At 44.7% G+C, this 17,516-nt stretch overlaps 1 protein-coding gene across 1 annotated transcript in view; it reads right to left on the bottom strand.

Annotated features, from left to right (window-relative positions):
- The window catches only part of LOC146783944 (sodium-dependent serotonin transporter-like), a 733,782-nt gene that overhangs the window by 243,693 nt on the left and 472,573 nt on the right, over positions 1-17,516 (bottom strand). The window contains exon 4 of the mRNA XM_085633563.1: positions 7,321-7,459. Within this exon, the coding sequence (XP_085489689.1) occupies positions 7,321-7,459 (139 nt within the window). The remainder of the gene's footprint in view (positions 1-7,320; positions 7,460-17,516) is intronic.

Below are 17,516 nucleotides of genomic sequence, written 5' to 3' on the forward strand. Positions count from 1 at the left end.
GATTTGTCTACCCAACTCATTGCATAGTAATTATTCTTCATTTCCCCACCCCGCCCTTCTGTCCCTCCCACATTTACTAACACAAACCTACAAGTGCTTAGATCTCTGCTACTGTGTAGAGATCTACATACAGAAGAGGCAGAGATCTCTTTCCAGACATTTACTAGCTGCATTCTGGAGTACCTAAAGTAGTGCTACTTTACGTATTCCAGAATGGTGAATAGCCCCTATCCTTTTTTTCCATTAACTTGTGCTGTGTTCTCGCTATTTCAGCACCTTCTAAACATCTATTACCAAGGACCAGCCATTTCCTGCCTATCCATCCATAAATGTCACTTACCTTACAAAGCATGCAGTCCATTTGCAAAGCATTTTCCAGGTCTAAATCAAAATGTATAAATGCGTATTTTTTTTATTACACTGGGTTGCAATCATAGGGGTAGTGCTAAGTAAATTTCATTTTGAAATGTATTTTATACACTTATTTGCAAAAAAAGTGGCATAAGTGGAGCAGGAAGTGCTGGAAAAGTAGCTAAATGGTCCCAAATGTGTGCAGGGTACGTTGAATAAGTGCTTATAATAAATAGGATCATTCGTTCCCGATGTCTCTAATTTCCTTATTACAGGTGACTTGTGACGCACGTCATCACATAGTACAGTTGAGATCTCACATCACAGTGGCTGCTGCCAGTGTCAGCCCAAGGTGAAAGGCAAGTTAAGGAGCATAATTAAAAGCTGCATTAAAAAAAAAAAAACGATATTTGTCTTTCCTTTTTTCTGCTGTTATTCTACTTGAAGGGTGATTAACAGAAAGTAGATATTTATGGCAACGTTTATTTTTTGTATGCCTTAGGTAATTATAGAAAGATAGCATTTATCTGCATGCTTTTATACATTCTGAAATACAGTTTTTCTTAAAATCTGATTTATGTTAAACTGATTCTGATATCTTTTTGCAACAAATACCTAACTGCTTTTTTGATGTGTTTAATTTTGCACTAGAGAATCTCCTTTTATTCTTCACGTTTGTAAGCATGCTATCTCTTTCAACACAAATAGCAATAAATACACCAAGGATTTAACTAATTTTTGAGGAATGTGATGGGGTGACATGTATTGTAAGGAATTAAGTAACCCCTGGCGTACAATTTAAGGATACTGCAAGTCACCTTAGAGTACCATGACCTTACAAAGAAAATCTGCCTTCGGACTTGTTTGTTAATTGGTCAGAGAGCTTCTCAGTGTCTTGTGGGATTCTCTTCAAAGATTCACAGAGAAATTTCCAAGGGACATGAGAGAAGACTTTCAAGAGATTCTTCAAGAAAGAATGATGGTATCTAATCAGGTCATAAGTGCTCCTGCATATGCTTCAGACCTGTCCGCCCATTGACATTGCCATGAACTGTGCCTCAGACTTAATGCTTGGTTGAGGCTAACAGGCTTAAAAGCAGAAGCCCAGGAAAGAATTCTCAACACGCAATTTTCAGGCGATTTCCTCTTTGATTCTCATGCCGATGACGGGATGAGATGCCCCGAATGAAAACTGAAATGGACATGCTGAAAGCAGTAGGTCTTGAAACAAAAAAAAATATTCAGGGGATTTTTACAAGCCCTACGACGAGAGGTAATTCCCACAGAGGGTTCAAACCCCTCAATGGCAGCTGCAACAATAGCAGCAAAGACAGACTTATCACCCCAGAAGATATTCTAACGGCAGAAGAGCCAGACAAATACTTGCTGTTCCAGGATGGAAAACCTCAATTTAAACAATGAGACCTTCCTTCTCTCATCTGTGTCAGTCGCTCCAACAGGGGGAAGTATTTCAAATCATCTCCAAGAGTGGCAGAACATAAAAAGACAAATGGGCCTTGAATATTTCTTAGAGAGGATATTCTCTGAAATTCCAAAATCCTTCACCTACTATACACCGAAGAATTCCTTTCATTTTCATCAAAACATGCTTCGAGGGGAAGTGGAGACCTTCTTTCAAAATAATGGAATGGAGGAAGTACCTTCTTACTAAAAAGGAACAAGAACCTATTCCTGATATCTTCTGGTGCAAAATAAAGGTCCAAAATGAGAATTTAGACACATTTCCCTATCTGAGACTAACAAACAAAAGGCTAAAGAAAGATTCAGATTGTTGGCTTTGCACCAGATCTACCCCCATTTACACTAGGGGTGTTGTATGTGCACAATAGATCTTCAAGACTCATATCTCCACATTGGAATCATAAAGAGGCACAGGACATTTCTAAGATGTGTGGTACTAAAACATCCCAACCAGTTCCAAGTTCTTCCCTTCAGCCGCAAGTCAGCTGCTCGCATCATTTCAAAGTGCATAGCAGTGGTAGTTGCTCGTCTATAAAGTTATAGGCCTTTGTTTAACCATATTTGGACGATTGGCTAATAAAGGAATCAAATCCAGAGCTAATAAGGTAGCACTTCCATCTGGCGGTGAACATTTTGCAAAGCTGGGATTGAGAATCACCTTTCAAAGTAAATAATTATTCTAGTGGAAAGGATTACTACTTGAGAGCAACATAAGATACTATTGTCGCAAAAGTGTATCCGCGGAGGAGAGACTCAATTCTATCGAACAGTAATGTAGTCTGCAATAAACACTCTGTCCAATGGCACAACAGGTTTCCTCTTTACTGGGATCGATGGCCTGATACAGTTTTCTAACTCCAGATGAGGCCTATACAGAAATGCCTGAAGCATGAATGGAACTAGAAATAAGGAAGCTGATAGAACATGCTAACGTTATCCCAAGAAGCTCTACAATCACTCCTGTCGTGGTGTCAAGCAATCAACCTTCTGACTCTCCATTTCATTTGGATATTCTTTTTTCAAACTGTAGTAACAGATGCATCACTTTTAGGATGGAGTGTGCGTGGATAGACAATCTGCAAACACAGGGAATGTGGACAGAAAAGAGAAGTTCTATCTCATCAGTTTGTGGGAGTTGAGGATGGCCCATCTAGCTCCGAAGTCATTCATCTATGTGTTAAAAATGACTCCCCTTTTTGTTCAGATGAACAATACAACCACAGCGCCTTATCCAATAAAGCAGGGAGCAACACGCTAGAGACAACTGTCTCTGGAGGCTCATACCATTCCATTTGGAAGTAGCTGTTGGCAAAAGGTCTAACTATTATAGCGGTCCATCTGCTAGGGTTACAAAGCGCTCAAGCAGATACCCCAAAGGCAACTAATACAAGAAAATTATGACTGGAACCTCAAAGAATAAGTATTGCACAGCATCTTCAAAGAATGGGGTTATCTTCAAATAGATCTTTTTGCAGGTGCAAACAAAAAACAATGACAAACCTTTGCCTCTAGATACTGCTAACCAGGGTCAATGGAGAATGTCCTTTTAATCAACTGGTCAATGAGATTTCTCCAATATTTTGCTCCCATCCTGCTTATTCAGTAGTGATCAAGCTATGATGTTCCAAAGCAAGATTGATACTTATACTTATAGAAGTTCAGGGGCCAGATTCTACATCCTAACCTACCATCGTTGAACTTAGCAGATTGGCTCCTGAATTCTTGCAATACAGATATTTATTGTCTGTCATGACTGTACAGACAGCTTGAAGTAGACAAAGAGACCTTCCACTTGGGCATAAAGTTCTGCATCTGGTGTGTTCAGAATACCTATAACCATGTTACGTGCAAAGAGGAGGTGGTTATTACATATCTTTTGCACTTAGCAAGATGTGGTCTTTCCTTTACGTCTGTAAATGTTTACCTTTCAGCAATTACTGCATATAGGAAATCTCCTTCACAAATCTCTTTCTTCAAAATAGCAGTAGTGAAGGTTTTATTAGAGGGTATGAAAAAGGTTTTTCCTCTCAATCAGACCCATCTGAACCACAAAAATGTAATATTGTGCTTTCAGAGTTGATGGGTCCACCTTTTGAACCTTTTGAACAAGGCAACTCTACAGCATTTATCATGACAGACAGCCTTTGTCGTATCTATTACTTATGTATGCAGAGTCTGGAAAATTCAAGCCTTATATTTAAAAGAACCTTGTACAATTTAACCCACTCAACCTTTTTTCCAAAGATAGTATCAGATATTCATGTAAATCAAACAATTTCTTTGCCAACCTTCTTCCCAAATCCATCGGAAAGAGTTATTCATTCACTGATTGTCAAAAGAGTACTAGCATTTTGTCTAGACAAAACAAGAGATTAGACAAACTGACCACCTATTTGTAAACTAGGGTCCTCTTGGGGCTATTCTCTCCTCTTTTACAAAATCCATCCCAAATGATTTTTTCTTGTAATGTGTTCTATTACCAGTTAGCAAATAGTTCCCTCCCTACTAAATATAAACCTCATTCAACTAGGGGAAAAGTAGAAACTATGGGTCTGTTAGAAAATTTACCCATTTCGGATAAATGTAGAGCTGTTACATGGATGTCAATACATGGAGAGTAAATGCCCAAGTAGGTCAGACCTCTTTGAGGAATCGTTTTGGGTAAACGTGGGAACATTTCTGCTTTTTTCTACTTGTCCACGAATCTTGCAGTGGGATAAACTTGCTATACTATTCAGGCTTTGTATCTGTTGCTGAGGATTCCCTGGAAGAGAAGGACTAGTTTCTTACCGGTAATCCTAGTTCTCTTCCAGGGTCATAAGCAACCTCCCCGCCCTCCCCCAGACAAGCGTTTATAGCAGAGGTTACTTTTCTGTGCCAAGAATCTTTATCTCCGTAAAAATGAACTGACTTAACTGTCACTTCAGGTGCATTATGCTACACTGGAGTAAGAGTGCGGCCCTTAAATTCATGGCACCAGTTTTAATGTGCCAGCTGTGCAGCCAATATGCTAATATTTCCCTCCTTCTCATTTTTTCTTTTAAAAAACAGGTTTGTGGCTCATATTTCTAGTCACTTTGGATACAGTGGCTATATTACTGCAATTAGAGATATTTTTAATAATGAAAAAAAGGGAAGTTGGACATTTCTAGCACTTTTAGGTTGCAAAGTCTATTGTTTTCTATACATGTGCACTGTTTGTCTTCTCAAAGAGCTTGCTCATATATAGATATACATTTTGCAAAGTGCTCCAGGATCCTGCATGTGGGTGGGACTATTTAGTGCTTATTACTTTGATGGGGATTCCCCTGGAAGAGAACTAGGCCAATCGTGTATAGGCCCACTTAAAGACTTTTGAACAGCTCGTTGGATCAGCTAAGACATTGGCCTCCTTGCCTACCTGTATGGCAGCGATCGCTCTACAGCAGTTGCTCTGAAGGAAGAAACGTTTGCTGAGCAAGCGCCATGTTGTTTTGTTCCCGCTGTACAAACATTTTTTTTAAAATACACTACCTGTATAGCAGGAATCTTTCTAAGGATGTTGCTCTGAAGGCATAAGCATTTGCCGAGCAAGTACCATGTTGTTTTGTCTCTGCTTTGTTAACCTTTTTGTTTAAAAATAAATAAACAAATAGTACACTGAAAGCAGGAGTTTTTTACTTGAAAAGAAAAGCAATGGCCCTGAAGCTCAGGGAGTAGTCGCCCAGCATGTCGGGTAATTGTTCGATTTCTATGCCTTAGACCACCGATGTTTGTAATACTGGAGTAACAGAGCATGCTTCCTGTGAGTGAGGGAGGGGAAAGGACAGATGAGCAGTTCTGATGCAGACGTACAGAGATAGAACAAAGTTAATGACAGTTGGTCCAAGTGGTGGAGTGTGGATATATGCACTCCTGCATCTACAATGGTAAAAGCAAACTTGTAAATACCGGAAGACAAAGAGAAACCAAACAATATGATATTTAAATAAATCTTACTGCTGGAGCAGGGCCTACTTCTAAACTCAAGTCTTGAGAAATACTAGAAATAATATCTTTAAATGACAAGGAGGAAGCTTGGATTATATTTAGGGATGTGCAACCTTCTTAGATCCAGAGGCTAGGAGGAGTAGTGCAGTGAGTGTCTGTAATTGGTGGATAAATGGGAAAGATCCAAAGCCCCGTTCTTGCTAGAACTCTCTGAGGAACGACAATGCTGCCGCTATGTCGGCCAGACAGTAGTGCCCTGGGGAGGCTACCTCTTCCTGGTGAGAAAAATGTTGGTCTGCACTGGGTAGTGCATGGTGTGCCAGCAGAGTCTTTTGGAGGCTATCATTTGGGATGTCATGACACCATCATCGTGAGGACCCTGACAGATAGGGCCTTTTTGCGACAGGTATAATGTATGCAGGGTGGATGTTCCGGCGCAGAAAAGGCTTGTAGAAGTGTTGCAGTGAAATCAATGAGATTTCACTGCAACACTTCTACGGCCTCACTCCATCAAATCCTTAAGCCTGCTTGATGCAGGCCTATTCACACGGGGCTTGCCCTATGTGAAATTACACATTGCCGAAGTTGAGTCCGTTTCTAGACACACTCCAGCAATGCACCATTTTTGCGCCAACAGATATGTCAGGATTCCTGACGTATCTATCAATCCTTGTGACCTGGAGCGACGTACAGTAAATACGGTGCATCCATGGTGTTGCAAGGAGGGCTCACTGAAATGTGTGGTATCGCTGTTTTACCGCAGCAATTCGACAATCCTCATAAATGACAGTCTATGTGTCTCCTGGACATCCGAGTCTGTATCCCTGTGCACGTGTCCATGTTCCACTTCCCTCTCCTTGCACCTGTGCCTGCTGATTCTTCTTGTCACACTGCTCTCTATGCAAATCAGTGCTTCAACCATGTTGCACCCGGAAATACATGTTCCCTGCGACTTCTTCTAAAGCAGCCTTCCTACTTTTGTGTGAGGAAATCTTTCACTGCTGCTCCCATGCTTTATTTTACTGTGTTAGTGTGTGGGAAGCTTGCATTGCTGCAGTAAATGGTGTACCTTTTCTGTGTGTGAGGTTTCGCATGCGGTGCTGCTGAGAATGTGGTACCTGTTCTTCATGTCTTACTGAAGGATGGCTAAGAAACAGTTTTCCTTCAAAAGCCAAATCTATTGGTTTTGTCAGTGCTTGATAATACAGGAAAAATCATTACTGTACTTTTTTCGTTAACAATGTCAATAGTGTAACATGCTCATTTTTGTAAAATATTTAACTGAAATCAAGCAAGATGCCTTATGTACAATAGTTAAATTTTTGTCAATGCACAGCTCACAGTTTTTGGTCTGATGCTTAGTTTCCATTCGTCTTATGATGTACGAACTCAAAAGTAAAAATATAAGAATTAGTCTTATATTTCTGAAGCGCTTGCATCTAACATTCGTAATCAGTTGCCTGAAAAATTATAAAGCAGTTTATCTCGTTAATTAATTAAGCACTATTATTAAAGTACCTTTCCAGAGGTCTTAACTCCCTTCCATAGGCTGAAGTAAACTATAGTGAAAATAAGAAAGAGGCAAAGCACGAGCTGCCAGCGGACCCCGCCAACATCATGCAGACCTTCTGAATTCTGGATTCCGAGTACCTTTCTCCTGGAACACAAAATGTTAATTAAATATCAGTATCAGAACTACACTGTGCAGTACAGTGTGGAGTAGTAGAAAATAAGCATAGCGCATAACCACTAAAGATCAAATAGTCCTTTACCAAGCATTTATTAAATGTTGTCATCTAAAATCAAAGCACAAGCAAAAACCATCAGTCTGCATCTTGTTTTTTGTGATTGATACTTTCATTGGTTTTCAGAGAAGAGGAGAAACAAAAGCAAATAATGTGGCGAAATACAACTAAGAGGGCTCTCCACGCATAACCAGCAACAGACGTTTTCACATTATCTATTCAGAACACATTTGTATAGCATATTTTTAAATCACTCTTGATTTTAGAATTTCACTCATTACGAAATTACATGCAAGAGCAGCGTGTGCTGCACAGCGCTGATATAACAGGCTCATCTAGTAGAGTTCATTTCAACCCAGCGTAATGAAATCTGGTCAAGAAACTCGGTTACAATGTGCCAGCTGATGGTTGGTGGGTAAGCATAAATGTCACTTGGTCATTTCAGGATGAGTAGGGATGGGCCATTGTCCAGCATTAGTTATAGTACTGTGCGTCTCCCTCTGCTCTTTTTTACTTAGATCCCGATTTAGAGTTTGATAGACAGGGTACTCCACCACAAATGGTTCCCAGGACTGAATGATGATGGGCTTAGCTGGACAGTGAAGATACAAGTGTCTGTTTTATGTTATTTAAAATTAGTTCATGTACCTCAATATTTCTTTAAATTTGATAGAGACTTCTAAGCGCAGATTCTTCACCTTAGAATTATCACCAGACGTCAGGCTGGATCTGGACATTTTTCGTGAGCAGTACCCCTGCGCATCGGTCGGTGGCATCGATAAGCTCTGCGTGACGTTAGTGTTGTCTGCACTGGATGTGATGTGCGTGGTGCTTATAAGGGCCCCATCGCAGTGCGCTGATGCCAGTTCTTTTCTTTCCACACCAGACAGCGCAGATCCAGAGAGAGCTACTCCTTCAGTCACTTTTTGACTGTGCTTTTTTAATGTTTTGTCAAAGTTTTTTTGAGAGTTATCCTCCTGGTGTGGCAGGGATGTCCGCTAGGAAGACTGGCTTCAAGCCCTGCAGTGCATATCATCAACAGATGTTGTTGACGGACCTGCACCTCGTATGCATCTAGTGCTTGGAACTCGACCAAGACATGAAGACCTGCGCCGATTGCCGCGCCATGCAACCAAAGTAATTGAGCAAGCGATCCCTCAAGCTCCTTGCCACTGGATGAGCGATGCCACAACGGTCCTAATCTCGCTCAAGAAGGTCCCACGATCGGTCGCGGAGTCCATGAGTCTCATCGCATTCCTTGTCGTCAGTCCACTCTGGTAAGTTACACAAAGAGAAAAATAGTAAGAAGTCCAAGAGGTCTTGAAGTTCGCCTCGTATATCGACCAACGAGATCAGGGAGCATCAACATTCAAGGCCTGCCTCTGCCGTTGAGCCAGCACCTGGGTGGATCTGAAGTTACCCCACTCAACAGTTTTATGAGGACATGCACCTCATACTTGAGCGGGCTGTTCCTACCGGCGGGCCTTTGGGCCCTGCAGGTTCGGGAGGGGCCCCTACTGGTTCCACACTGGCAGCCCTGGCACAAGTCGGTCCCCTTGGTTCCATGGATGGATCTAGACCGGGGCCGGTCTTACCACCTCGACCTTCCAGAGCGCCAGTCCCTATGCCGACACTCTCAGCACTTCCCTCGCCCCCCTGGCGGGTCTGTCCTCATTCTGATCCCTAACTCTGACATGGAGACGAAGGGGCGTCATCCGATGTTGACTCCGTTGCCGACTGGAGTCATGCCTTCCAGGCCAGAGCCTGAGCCCTATTCCTATGGGCTAGGACTTGGAGAGGACTGGGAGGGGTCTCTGGACCCTGAGGAATACCAGCCTTTAGACCCAAACATGGACTGGTGTGAGGACTTGCCAGAGGCCCATGGACTGAACACTTCTACAGATACTGGCATGCTTTCTCTCCCTACTGTGGCTATGGAGGAGAGATCATCCTTTTCAATGATGGCGAGGAGGGCGGCCAAGGTTCTGGACCTTAGCCTGTCTTCTGTCGCGGTCAAGACGAGCGTCTTTACAGAGGTGTTTCAGCCGAGAGTTACTCCCTCAGAACCACTTCTCCCTTTCAATGAAGCCCTTACTGATGTCCTGCTTAGGACCTGGTCCAGGCCTAGTACAGGGGTCCTGTGAACAGGATGATTGCCCACCACCCTTCCCCGGGGGATCCCAATTTCCTCACGCAACTCCCTACCCCAGAGAGCCTGATGGTCCAAACCTCTACCTCCCATGTAAATCCTTACACATTCCCTACCTCCCCAAAGGATAGGGAATCAAAGAGGCTGGACACCTTAGGGACGAAGATGCTTTATTTTACCAGCCTGGCACTGTGGTCCATGAACACGTGCCTTTTGGGCTGGTACTTCCATGCTGTATGGGATTTGGTTGTGCAGGTGTTGCCCATGGTTCCGGATGAGGCCCTGGCAATGCTCTCCAAGGCTGTTGCTGATGGGAGAGATGCAGCTAAGTTCGTGATCAGATGTGGACTGGATACCCCTGACTCGCTGGGCAGAGCAGTTTTCTCTATGGTGGCCACATGGTGCCATGCCTGGCTGAGAACAGCCTGCTTTTCAGTGGATTTCCAAATGTTGTTTATGGACATGCCCTTTGATGGCTGCTGCCTCTTCAGAGACAAGGCGGATGCAGAGCTGGATTGCTTTAAGGAGAGTAAGGCTATGGACAGGTCCTTGGGCCTTTACATTACCCCTCGCTACCCCAATCCACCTTTCGCTCCTATCATGGCCACGTAAGGGGCTTCTAGTGGCGTCAATACCCGCCGAGCCACTGTGGCGCGCAAGCTTCCCATCCTTTGCATGGCTAAGGACACGGTACCCACAGACCTCGCGGGTTAGGCAGCGAGAGGTCAGGCCAGTTCACCACCCCCAGGTAGCTGCACTCTCCAAGCCCTTATAGTTTTCCATCTTACCATCATGGGCGCCCAGTAGGAGACAGGATACGCCATCACCTGCCCTTTTGGAGGGCTATAACGGCAGACCGATGGGTCCTGAATATTGTCCAGAGGGGATACTCCCATCCCATGATGACTACCCCTCCGCTCATGCCACCTGCTTGCAACAGGCTGACGGAGGACCATCTTTCCTTGCTCTGCCAGGAATTGACAGCTCTCTTGAACAAAAGTTAAAAAAACTTCTAAAAACCTGGATCTTTCCTGCCCCAGACCACACTGTGCTATCTCTCATCTGATCCCTATTCCCCATGAGTTAGTTAAGTTTTCCCCACCTCAGATTTCTAAGTTCTTTCTGCTAGCGCCAAGATGCTCCTTGGAGTGAACGTTGCGCTTTATAAATGCATTCAATCATTCAATATTGGCCAAGGGAGCCATAGCGAAGATGCTGACGGCAGAAGTAGGTTGTGGTTGCCAGGGGCATAGCAAGGGAGGGGGGGCGGTCTGCCCCAGGCTGCACAGGTTTTGGGGGAGGCGGGCTCCCTTACCCCGCTCTTATCTGCAGCTTCACCAGTTCCCCCCTGCTCTTACACACGGCCACAGGGCTGGAGGCGCAGGTATAGCCAGTCCCCCGCTCTTACATACAGCCGCAGGGCGGCCGCCTTGAGGACCGCCACAGCCGGTAACTATTCTAGCTACGCCACTGGTGGTTGCTATTCCCCCAACTTCCTGGTGCCCAAGAAGGACAGATGCCTTTGTCCTTTTCTAAATCCATCCATCTATCCATCTGCGCCCTCTCAGTTTCTTCCTCAAGGAGAAGTTCAAAATGCACATGCTCACTCAAGTCCTGTCTCCCCTGGGCCCAGGAGACTGGATGGTAGCGCTGGATTTGCAGGACGCATATTTCCACATTCCAGTCCTGCCCACCACAGGCATTACCTGCGGTTCAGAGTCGACCACAAGCTCTTTTTGTTTGCTGTGGTCCCTTTTGGCCTTACCAGTGCCACTCAAGTATTCACCAAGGTGATGGCGGTGGTTGCAGCTCATATGTAGAGATCAGGGGTGCCAGTCTTCCCCTATCTCGACAACTGGCTGTTGAAGGTGGGTCTACCCCAGTCTGTCTTCTTCCACCTCCATACTGCAGCGGATCTCCTGCATTTCCTGGGGTTCACTATCAATGTGCCGAAGTCACACTTGACTGCCTCTCAGATGCTCCCTTTTCATCGGAACTGTTCTGGACAGTGGTGCAGTTTCGGACCTATCCTCCTGAATTCAAGTCCAGGGTATTCAGGCTATGATACCTTCAGCCTCTATCATGGATTTCTGTGAGACTGACTCTGAGGCTACTGGCCCTCATGACGTATTGCATCCTGCTTGTGATACATGCCCGCAGGCATATGCGGGCTCTGCAGTGGGATTGCATCCTGCTTGTGATACATGCCCGCAGGCATATGCGGGCTCTGCAGTGGGACCTGAAGTTCCAGTGGGTGCAGCATCAGGGAAATCTCTCCAACATGGTCCATATCTCGGAGGGAACTGCAAAAGTTCTGCAGTGGTGCTTAACGAACCACGTTTGGTTCAGCGGCAGACCCTTCTCCCTTCCACAACCAGATTTTCCATTTGTGGCAGATGTGTCACTCCTGGGATGAGGTGGCAATCTGGTAGAGGTGGAGATCAGAGGTCTCTGGTCTCCATCGGAACTAGACTCCACATCAACCTTCTAGAGCTCCGAGGGATCGAGCAGACATTAAAAGTCTTTCTACCTTCCATTAAGGGAAGGCTAGTGCAGGTGCTCATGGACAACACCCCCACCATGTGGTACTGCAAGAAACAGGGCTCGGTGCGGTCTTGGACCCCCTCTCAAGAGGCCCTGCATCTCTGGACATGGCTGGATTGTCATGCCATATCCCTAGTGGTTCATCATCTTTCATGCTCTCTGAACGCCAGGGCAGACAAACTCAGCTGAAGATGCCTAGCAGATCACGAATGGTATCTCCATCCGGAGGTGGTGCAATGTCTCTTTCAGCAGTGGGGAGACCCTTGGTTAGATCTGTTCACCACCGCTAAGAATGTGCAATGTCAGCAGTTCTGCAAGCTGGAGTTTCCAAGGTGGCTCTTTCTCGGAGTTGCTTTTCGTCTCGAGGGGAGCTCAGGCCTCCTATATGCTTTGCCGCCCATACCACTACTGCCCAAAGTTCTCAAGAAGATCAGGAACGACTGGGCCCAAGTCCTCCTTGTGGCTCCGGACTGAGCTCAGAGAGCTTGGTATCCCAAGTTGTTGAGTATGTCCATTGGTCCTCCGATTAGGCTGCCTCTTCAGGAGGATATTCTGTCACAGCAGCCGGGGAGGCTCCTCCACCCAAACCTGTCAACGCTTTACCTTTTTGTGTGGAAATTGAGTGGCGGCAGTTGACAGCTTTCGACCTTCTGCCTGACGTCTGTGATGATCTTCTGGCAGCCAGGCGTCCTTCCCCCAAAACGATATACACTTGCCGTAGCGGAAAGCTTGTGGCATGGTGTGCAGAAAAGCAGGTTGAACCCCCTTTGCGCTCCCCTTTCTCAGGGTCTGCTTTTTATTCTTTCAGTTGTCCAGCAGGGATCTGCTCTGGGCACCTTAAAGCGTTAGCTTTCTGCTATATCAGCCTTTCTGCGGTTGCCTGACCGGCCGTCCCTCTTCAAATCCCCTATTGTACATAGGTTCTTGAAAGGTTTGCACATATGTTTCCTCCTTCTCTCTTTATCATGCCTCAGTGGGACCGTAATCTTGTCCTGACATTTCTAATGTGCTCTCCCTTTGAGTCCTTGCACAACTGTCCTCTCAGCCTCTTTACCATCAAGATGGCTTCCTGGTGGCAATAACATCAGCCTGGAGGGTCAGTGAGCTTCAGGCTTTGTCATCCAAGCCTCTTTTCTTGAGCATCTACCCAGACAGGCTGGTTTTTTGAACCAGAGCTTCCTTTGCACCAAAACTCATCACTCCCGTTCGTGTAGGACAGCCCATCAGCCTGTCTACTTTTTATGTTCCACTACATCCCTCTGAAGAAGAGGAGCAACTTCACCGACTGGACCCAAAAAGAGAGTTGGCGTTCTACCTTGACTGCATGAAGGAGTTCTGCGTGGACGACTAAATCTTCGTGGGGTATGTCGGAGCGAAGAAGGGAAAGGCTGTGCCGAAGCGGACCATCTCCATATGGATTGTGTTCTGCATTAAGATCTGCAATGCCTCTGGCCATGAAGCAGCCCCTTAGGGTTGGCGTGCTCATTCCACCCAAGCCAAGGCTGCAACCACTGTGTTAGCAAGCGGAGTTCCGGTTCTGGGCATCTGCTAGGCAGCAACTTGGGCCTCTCTGGAAACTTTAACAAAACACTACAGCCTGGACAGTTGGGTCCATAGGGATGGGCATTTTGCCCGTTCGTACCTGCAGGACTTTTTTGGTATTAAATTTGTTTTGCAACGGGGGAGGTGTTGCTTGGGTATCTATTCTAAGGTAAAGAATCTGCGGTTAGAAGTTTCTATCAGATAAACAAATTATTTACCTCCTGTAATGCCATTTCTGGTAGAGACTCTATCTAGCCGCAGATTCCCTACCGACCCACCCATTCTCCCTGCTCTGCGATGGATTTCAGGGCCCTAGTCATCCATACCAGTGGTCAGTGTTCTACATGGCTTTGCGCTCATAGGGTGGAAAGTTGCAAAAAGAAACTGATTTCCGAGCGCTAGGGTGGCACCTATTGAGGCACAGCGCATGTCGCATGCACGGATGATGCCACATGAAGCTGATTGATGCCACTTACCGGCACGCAGGGGTACTGCTCATGAAAACATTCTGGATCCAGTCTGACAACTGGGGACAATTCTAAGGTAAGATATCTGGAGCTAGATAGAGTCTTTACCAGATAAGGCATTACCAAAGGTAAGTTGTTAGTGCTTTGTTTGAAGCTACAGAGATCACTGCAGGGCTGGTGTGATCTCTCAGTATGGCAGGCAATAGTTAATGAGGGTGGCAGAAGTAAGGTCCTCAGCCACCCTGGTGAACGGCAGGCTGTCATCTATATCAAGCTTTTAATTTTGGATAATCTCCGTATAGACAACCCCCAACTGCATCCTAATTCTCCCCTTGCCTTGCAGTAGCCAGGCAAGAAACCATATCTGTGTCCCTATCAGAGAGTGTATGCTGCATGCAGTGAATCTTGCGTGTATACAATGTGGTGTTGTCAGTCAATCAAGATGGCCTTTAATTATTTTTATCACCTAATGCCCCAAGTGTTACATTTAACTCTACCTTTCATCATTGTGAGTGTGTAATTTACAGTCTTTTTCACCTTAGTAGATCTTTCAACCAGAAGGACATGAGAGGTTTATTGAACTCCCTTCATTGAAGGCTATTATCTTTTGCTTAGTTGTAGGTCATGTTGTACACATTTACTGATGGTGCTGTGTTTCGCTCAACCTGGGCAGGCATCCCTATACAGGACACCATATTCCATGTTAGATGTCTTTCTATCACATCCAGTATCCCAGTGTTTGCCTTTTAGGGAACAGTGACACACCATATGAAAGAGATAAGCTTTGAGGGCATGACACCTGGGACATAGATCACCAGCTCCCTCATGCATCCTACGTATGCCCTTCGGGGAGAGATATTCTTGATGTAGATAGTTACATTGTGTGAATATGAATCTAGGTTTTATAAGACACTTGTTTAGTGTATTCTAACATTTTCATGTGTTCACTTTCAGATAGGCTTATGACGAAAAATTGCCTTCCTACCCAAACTGTGCATCAGTATAAGATGTAACAGGGTAAATGTTGGACATTCAGTCGTTTCCACACCCTTCATCAATTGGACAGTTCTAACAATAGTGTTATGTCATGTATTGTCCTATTTTGATGCCAAAAGCCCCTCTTGTGCTCTCAAATGTATAGATGGTGCTGTCGTTGTATAATTTGCTTGTGTTTGTGAACCTTGCAGAATAGTATAGTTATTCTATCCTGAAGCTGGGACACAACCCTGAACCATGGCATTCGCCAATTGGAATCTCTTGTGCAAAAAGCCAAGTCTGTGCACACATGTTTTATGCATCTCTATCAGCAATGTCAGGCTTTCATAAGCAGCATTGAGCAGGTAGACTTCAATTTGCAGTTGCCCGGCACGTTTTTAGGACGAGCATTCGAGACCTCTTATAAATACTTTAGAATATACTTATATGTGTATGTACATTGTGGGCTCTGGAGATCAGCCCTAGGACTTATCTCCTTCCGCTTAGGGACTTTTTTTTTGTTCAACTGCCTCTATTTAACGACCAGTAGAGGTCAGCAAAATACCAGAATTGCTTTCTGCTTGATCAACTGCCTCCATTTAACTGTCTTAATAGAAAACTACCAGCAGAGGTCAGTAAAATACCAGAATCACTTTAGCTTTCTGTAGATTCCAGTGCATTGAAATTGTCTTCCACGAGCACCCATATTATATTTTCAGTGATATGACCACTGAAGGCCCTGATTTTATATTAAAAACAGAGCTTTGGACTATACCATTCCCAACTGAAAGGCAATATTTCTCTCCATGTGTTCCCCCACCGTGCATGTCACGCAGTTTGATGCTTATTTTCCCTTCATGTTCAAGAACAGTAGATGTTTCAGCACCCAGGCTAATGTGCTGCATAGCTAAATACATATAAGGTCCCAAAGGCGAGACCAATTGCATTGCAAATGCTTGCTTCCATATTGGGTCCACATCTAGCTGTAACTCCAGGTCGCGCCTCATTGGCTCCAAACCATCTCATGGGTCTTTGCAATTGAGATGCAAGGTAATATATTCCATAAATAGCTGCACCCAGTGCTTCCCTATCGAGAAGCAAGTATATTTTCAATGGTTACCTTTGTCCTGCTGTATGCCACATTAAGGGCCCTAGTTATATGTTGGTGGATGCGTACTGACCATTGAAAATCAGCACATCCGTCCGCTCTCATGACTGTCCACCTGCCAAATTTAAATGTTAGGGATATGACTGATGAAACTCTATCAAACCTCTACCATCTCCATGACTCTCAGACTAATTCAACGACGGAGTATTTGCCCAAAAACTCTGCCTGCCAGATTCCGACTTTGCTTTTCGGCATCGTATCTGTTACAAATAGGACTGGAACAAAGGTAAGTCAAGATAAGACTTTATTACGGTCTCCACTCTACTGCCAATAAACAGCACGGGTTACAGGGCACAGCGTTCTCTTCTCTCCTCTCAGTCAGGCTGCCAACCTCAACATTCTAAGGCAGCCTCTAGCCCAACTGGAGGGTAGTACCAACTGGGAAAAGAAGGGGTGGGCACCAAAGGAAAGGGAAAGGGGGAAAATGATTCTCTCAAGGATTACAATAAATGTCCAAGGAGTATAACATAAATCATAAAAGTATTAGAGAATATAACACATCTTCCCCCCCAAACAGCATTAAAGAATGGACAAAACTAAGGTTGTTCCCTTACAAAATCCTTATACCATTTAGGTGGAGTTACAAATCTTTTGATAGTGTCTATGGTGGGCTGAGAAATCATTGGGGTTACATGTAGTAGAGGAGCTACTTGAATGTGTGTCTTCCAGATTTTGGCTCCTCGCTAGTCTGTCCATGCTCCAATTCCGACCATTCTCGAGGACTACTGTATTGTGTTTGATTTTAATGATCCTTTCAGGATCATAGAATTTAGATGCATTTTCCCCAGCATGAGTGGTTCTTTTTACAGACACCCAGTCTCCTATGGCCCACCTCTGGGGTTTGGCTCCGTGCTTGTAATCATAGTGAGTTTTCTACTTGGCCTGATCGGAGGCAATCTTGGATCTTGTTGCACTCGAGTCGTGTTCCACCACTTCTCCCCACCAATCCAATTGGAGAAGAATATGATGCTGGGTTTTCTTCTTCTGAGTGACGAGAACGGGGAGATGCCAGTCACAAGGTTGGGAGTAGTGTGATATGCCCAGAGCATAGCTTGCTGTGCCAGTTCCACAGGTAAGTGATTGATGCAAGCTAGTTGTATGTTCTCTTTTATCATTCTGTTTAC

The sequence above is a fragment of the Triturus cristatus genome, chromosome 11 (genome assembly GCF_964204655.1).
Source record: "Triturus cristatus chromosome 11, aTriCri1.1, whole genome shotgun sequence".
Lineage (NCBI taxonomy): Eukaryota > Metazoa > Chordata > Amphibia > Caudata > Salamandridae > Triturus > Triturus cristatus.